This window comes from Trichosurus vulpecula, chromosome 7 (assembly GCF_011100635.1).
Source record: "Trichosurus vulpecula isolate mTriVul1 chromosome 7, mTriVul1.pri, whole genome shotgun sequence".
Taxonomy (NCBI): Eukaryota; Metazoa; Chordata; class Mammalia; order Diprotodontia; family Phalangeridae; genus Trichosurus; species Trichosurus vulpecula.
In genome coordinates, this window is record NC_050579.1 from 83,520,433 (window position 1) to 83,527,384 (window position 6,952).

The window sequence follows — 6,952 nt, forward strand, 5'->3', positions numbered from 1 at the left end:
GAACACCTTGCCAGAAGTAATGAGGGTAGAGTATACACTATATCAAGAGCAGAATTTCATAGGGTCAACCAGATAACTGTCTATATTTTTCACTTACGTAGGAGAAGTAGTTTTGCAATTACCAGTTGCATTAAATGCACCAAATAAAGCTTCTAAAATTGATACTATAAGGCGCCACCTTAAGTTCTCCAGGCTGCAACTGTGCATAATTTTAAAATGGTTTTCTTAAATTTATTTATTTTTTTAAACATAACATGAGGAAGGTGTTAATACTGGTGTAATAGCTCCATAGAATAAGTATTCCAGATTTTGGGAGGGATGAAGAGGGAGATATTCAGAACCCTTCACCAGAACCCCCCCCCCCACTTGATCATATCTGATTAAGTGATGTGCTTTGTAGATGGGGTTAGTCAATGACACTAGCTTGACGGATCTTTCTGCACCAAATCCCATTGAGTTATCTGGTCCCCTTGGCTGATGAAGAACCATTAGGCGAGGAGCACTGGCATCATCTAGAGTGATGCTCTTCAAGCGATTGACCAATTGGTCAGGTCGTGGAGCTGCAACAGCCTTGGGGCCTTCACAGGCATGCCAGACATTGCAGGCACTGCATTTGCCGGTACGCTGATTGAGAATCACTGAATGTAGCTCAATGCCATCCTGAACTTCCTTCACATGGAAAAAGAGTTTCTTGCTGTCTCCAACTTCATAGTTAATGAAGCCAAACTGATCCTTCACACACTCCACCAAGGCCCTATGCAGGAGTGTGATGTTGTAGGCCATTGTCTGTGCATTCTGACCCAGGACACACAACTGGAATTTGACACTTTCCCCCTTCTGAAGGCAATCCCCTTTGTTAGCCATCCCGACAATGCCAAATGGATAGACCTCACCTTTCATGTCCTCCTCCTCCAAGATCTCAATCATGCCTTGGTATTCAGTCTGGGTTGGATCAACACTCCTCAGGGGGCAGATGACTTTACCTGAGTAGATGGTTGGATCAGCTTCCTCAGTTGTGCCATTAACTGAGTGTGTATTGTTCACCTTTTCCGCACTGACTTTGTTGCCTTTGCCTTTTGACAAGCTGTATTCGACCATGTCCCCCAGTTCCAGGCTATCGACATCACCAGAGAACTCACTGTAATGGAAAAAGATTTCCTTATCATGATTGGCTGTTTCAATAAATCCAAAATTATCCTTCAGGGTTGCCACATAACCCAAGAGACTCTTGGCATTGGAGTTACAACCTAAAAGTCGGACACAAGTTGCTGTCTGCTGACCAGTCCTCTTTGTTTCACTTACACTAAATTCAACCTTATCTCCTATCTGAGGAGGAGTGGAGCCTTCCAGGTCCTTGGCTTGATATGCAATGGTCAGTTTCACCCCCACAGTCATCATACACAATAATTCCATCTTTAGCCTCCTTTTCTTTGCCTTCATTTGAACTAGTGGTTTTCGGATTGGCAAAAGTGGCTTCTTTCTCTACGGTGCCGACAAAGCGGTGATCTGAATGGGTGTGGAATGAAACCGTGCCCTTAGGAAGCTTTTTAATCCAGATAGCATGATTTCTTTGGGCAGACAGCACATCAGGAACCACTGTAAACTCTACTTCATCCGAAATATGGAGCTGGTTCCCATCCAGAATTTCACCGAAGTGAAAGAACATGCGGGCATCACGATCCACACATTTGATAAACCCAAAACCATCTCTCATGGCAGCAATCACACCCATTTCTCTGGTTTCATTAGTGCATTGAAACATATTGGTGAGAACTTCTATGTTGGTTGTTCATTCTAATTTGTCACGTCGGTCTGTTGAAATGTTAAACCCAACATGGTCACCTTCCAGCAGAGTCACCTTGGATTTTGTATCTTTGTCTCCAAAAGGAAGTTCTTTAGGAATCACAAAATCTACTTTGATGCATCCAGGCAATGGATCATTCTGGTTTTTATTAAGTACTTTTGGAATAACTTTGGTTACAGTTCCATCAAAATATTCAATGCTGATATCTTCAAAAATAACTGTTCCTTGAGGCAGTAGTCTGACATCCGTTGCAACTTCTTTACCATTTCTGTCTTTGATTGTGAATTCCATGTCATCTCTAGGCTGTAAGGCTTCTAGGTCACCCTTAAATTCACTATAGTGAAAGAATATCTCCTTTACAACATCACCCCTTTCAATAAAGCCAAATGCTTCCTTCATGGCACAAACTACTCCTTGACAGCGAGCTTCTTTTTCAACAGCATAATATTGTGAGCACTTACAGCACCAGTATGTTTATTTGTGTCAATTATAAAATTTATCTTATCTCTGGTTTCCAGCTGAGCATTCCCTTCCATGTCTTCAGGGGTGTAAGTCAGATAAAACACTTCTTGTCCATTAATCCGTTCTTCCTGTAGGATTTCTGGTTTAATCTTCACCAATTTAACAGCAATAGGTTTTCCAGTCCGCCGGTCAGAGGATACTTCAAATTCAACATTATCTCCTACTTTTAGCTCCTGCAGGTTGCCATTGTACTGTGAACAGTGGAAGAAAAGTCTAGCTTGACGTTCTGAACACTGAATAAATCCATAAGAGGTCAGCAGTTTTTCAATAACCCCAGTTTCATGCAGTGCTGCCGAAGTACCATTGGGGTACTTGACTCTCACTGAGAATTCTACCTCATCTCTAGCCTGTAGCTCAATGCCATCCTGAACTTCCTTCACATGGAAAAAGAGTTTCTTGCTGTCTCCAGCTTCATAGTTAAGGAAGCCAAACTGATTCTTCACACACTCCACCAAGGCCCTACGCAGGGGTGTGGTGTTGTGGGCCATTGCCTGTGCATTCTGACCCAGGACACACAACTGGAATTTGACACTTTCCCCCTTCTGAAGGCAATCCCCTTTGTTAGCCAAACAAAGTCTCCATTGTATGTTGGATTGGAGTAAGCTTGTTGGCCCCTTCACCGTGCTTCCCTTGCTTAAACTGATCGAAAGAACCTGTGCTTTCCCGGTCAGCCCCTTCACCTTGCTTAAGCAGATTGTAAGGACCTGTGCTTTCCCTGGCATACCTTACACCCCCGCAGAAGCCGGATGGTTAAAAGCAGCTTCCATTGGAGCCAGAGGCTGCTACAGCTACAGCCAAAGCTGAAGTAGGAGCTGCTGGTAGCAGAGCTGACCTATGGGAGGAAGCTGAACAAGGACTTGAGGCCAGTGGGTAATCTTTTTACCATAGAAGGGAAGCATGTATATGATTTTGCTTTATACCATCATGCTTCTCCGTGGCCTCCTGGTTACTCTTGTGAGGCGGACTTATTGGGCCTGGAAGCTTTTGATCAAAATATCAAAATGGGGATGCTGGTTCATGGGTTGGTTGCTGTGGAGCCTAATATATGCTTTGATTCTTCTGCCTCCTACTTTGAGAGTTTCTTATATCTGGTGGTTCCAAATCTTTCGGACATATATATGATCCTCTTTGAAATTATAAACTCTGCCCTCCTATTACATTTGGCGACGAGGATGGGATTCGAACCCACTACGCCATATGTTTGAACAATCCAGCTGGCAGCTTCTGTGGGGGTATAAGATTCACCCAGCCAGTACCCAGAAAGCTGCCAACAACACAGGTTCTTTCAATCTGCTTACGCAAGAGAAGCAAGGTGAAGGGGTTGAAATGCTTACTTTGAATTCAGCATTCAAATATCATTCAGTTAGTTCAGGGGAAAAAACCAGCACCCTGAACTTCAAAACAAAATGCAAACAAATTACAAACATCAACAGACTTTGTCTGATTCAAATCCCAACACATAGTTACCAGAGTTCAACAAAATCTCAGCATCCGGGTTTACAAGCTGGAGGGCTCCTTAGCTACAGCTGCCCGGAGTCTCCTCATCAACACCATCTCCAGAGCTCCGCACAAATGGCTCTGTCCTCCCTTCTTATAGGGCTTCAGACATCAAACATCATCTGAATCACCAGAGCTCAGGCTCTGGTGATTGGTTCTTGAGTTGGCCCCTCCCCTTAGGACCCTGGGAGGTTCACATCCACATGGGTTACATTAACACCTAATGGGGTTTGGGCCTGGGGCTTAGCACCTAGTAAAGCTCACTGAGATAAATTGAGTCACTCAAAGAAAACAAAGGCCATTCTGGTTACAGGTACCCGTTGTGTCCATTGTTGTGGAGAAGGTTTGGATCAAAGCTCGTCTCTCAGTGATAATCAAATATTGTACTCTCAGTAGTATTTGCTGATTCTTCTTTTTCAGCACATGTTTCAAAGGAGGAAAATTTCTAGCATTTTTTTTAAAAAAAGAGAGCGAGCGAGAGGAAATGATCTACCAAGCTAATCGAGATCCGACTGCTGCTGTAGCGGGCAATCAATCTCACAGTACAAAACTGAAGAAAACAAAGACTACCAGCAGCGTTGGTAAGTGCTCTTGTGAAGCTGCTGAGTAGGCACAAACTTTTTGTTTCAGATCAAGTGTTGTGTCTTCAGCTTAAGTTTACTCTTCTTTGGTCTTGTTGGTTGTTACAAACGAGGCATGTTCCTTGCCTGATCTGAGCTTGAAGCAGCAGTTTCAGGTGGTAAAGTCTGTTCTGTTACACTTCATACCCAACAGCTCAGCGCCCCCTCTCCAGCGCCGCCATAAGCAGCACAGCCCGGTAAGTCTGGCCTCATATGTTTACTAGCTCTGTGACCCTGGGAAACCATTTAACCCTGTTTGCCTCAGTTTTCTTATTGGTAAAATGAGCTGGAGGAGAAAATGGCAAATTGGTGCAGTATCTCTGTCAAGAAAATCCCAAATGAAGCCACAAAAAATCAAACACAACTGAAATGACTGAACAGCAACATGAGAGACCCACAAGTCCCACAATACAACAATTCTGACAATTCTGGGGGTCATGACCTCCTCTAGAGCGTAGAACCAGAGTTCTGTGATGGGAACAAGTTCTACAATTTTTGATTTACTTCATTTATGGTCCAGTGATTGTGAGCGTTGTCAGAGTTCTAATTAATTAGGTTAAGCTACATTGTAAGCAGCTGACTCCTGAGCCAGAGAGGCAGCTCTTGAGGAAACTAAATTATTACTATACATACATATATATACATATATATGTATATGTATATATAGCACATTAGCATATATATGTTAGTATATATGTAATGAATTAGTATATCCATTATACATAGCATATTGATTAATATGAAAATTATAATTCCCTTGTCATTCCCTCCTTTCAGCCAAAAAGGTTGGAATGACTATTGAAGGCCAATGAGGAACATTCATTTGAAACATGATTTTGAGAAATTTCTTGATTATAGAAATTTGCTAGGAAAGGAAAAAAAAGAAGGATGTAGTTATCATATAATGGGGGTGGGGGGGAACTCCCTTAACTCTGATTCCGGGCATGAGACATATCTGACAGCCAATCATGTAGTTACAGAGTTTTAAAGCAAGGCTCAGGATTAACCAGGTGGAAATTTTAAGCACAACTATAGAAACCCAGAAGGGAAACACATGAGTGAGGAAAACTCAGGTTTTCAGAGTAATACAACTTGGAACTTCAGGCTTTGATGGTATTGGTCCACTCTGGAACATCTATAGCATATAACACCATTTCTCTGCTAAGTGCTTTCGTTCTGATTCTCATCACTTTTCAGCTGGGCAAATCTCCTTTAATTCTGGAAATGACAAAACATTTACAAGCTCTTCCAATTTAAAATTACCTTTAACGTGACACTGGAGGTATTAAACCATTGGATTTGCTAGCAATTATCTTTAAGTTGAAGAACTCCAAAAGTTATTAGGCTGGCTCTCCCTGGGCAATGCACATAAGCCTAGCTAACTATACATTCACCAGGTTGCTTAGATGTCCAGTTAGGTGTCAGCTTCTCTTTCTATGCAGCAAAGTACACATAAAACCTGTATTTCCTTGTTGCTTTTCCTTCTCAAAACTGAGAAGGGAGCCAAAAGCAATGCATATTTCTCATAGGTTTTACCTCTTTCAAACTCTAGGTCAAGTTGAAGAACAATAGCTGGAATTGAAGGTCTTTTCCAGTGTGCTCTGGCCTTTTTTTCAGCCTATAAGGAAGTAGGAGCTGAAGCCTTTTTGTCAGCTGACTGTTCCTATTTCCGGTTTCTTTATTCACCTAAGACAAAGCTATTTTTTCAAATTCTGCTGGTTCTTTTTTTTTCCTCTTGTCTATTCTTGATAACTCCTGCTACACTTCTTCAGCCTTCTCATTATAACACTTTATTTTTAAAGCAAAGACATTCATTTATCTAAGTTGATAGAAAAACAGAAACCAGAGAATATATATATATATATATATATATATATATATATATATGTGTGTGTGTGTGTGTGTGTGTGTGTGTGTGTGTGTGTGTGTGAGAGAAAATGTACCAGACAGTACAGTTGAAGGAGCTTTTCCGTTGAGAATGAGGTAACGTAAGTCAAGAGAGAGAGTAATACAGATTTAGCCTAAAAAGGAAATTTCCCCAAAGCCTTACTATAGCAAGCTGGGAATAGGGACATGATAGAGGTTGCTAGCTCCTCTCATCTTGGCTTCTTCCCAGAGTCCTTTTTTCCCCATCAGCAACTTGAATTGTGGTTAGTATTGTTCATCTTCTCTTTTAAGCTAGAAGTCAGAAGACCAGAGGAGACTGAATAGACACCATCCTTCTTCTCTCCTGTTCTCTTCACTCTGCTGTGCCCCTCATGCAGGCATGGAGCATTAATACTCACCAATGAGGAGAGTGTCCCATGGGCTTTGGAGCTTAGGTCCCTTGCAAAGATCAACTGGACAATTCCAAAACATGTATCTATGTAGCATGAACACAAACATCAGTGTTTTCAAACTTGCGCTCTTAGTGGCTTAAATAAGAACATCTTAGTACTCAGTGACTCACCTTTCACTAATGCAATAAAAATTCACAAAATCTCCCAAATGAAATCAACAGTACTTATTT

At 41.8% G+C, this 6,952-nt stretch overlaps 1 protein-coding gene across 1 annotated transcript; it reads right to left on the minus strand.

Moving 5' to 3' along the window:
- Positions 1-243: 243 nt before the first annotated feature.
- On the minus strand, positions 244-2,814 carry LOC118857573 (cold shock domain-containing protein E1-like). The gene is given in 3 exon segments (XM_036768211.1): positions 244-1,386; positions 1,388-2,229; positions 2,232-2,814. Coding segments are annotated over 3 exon segments (2,568 nt in total).
- Positions 2,815-6,952: the final 4,138 nt, after the last annotated feature.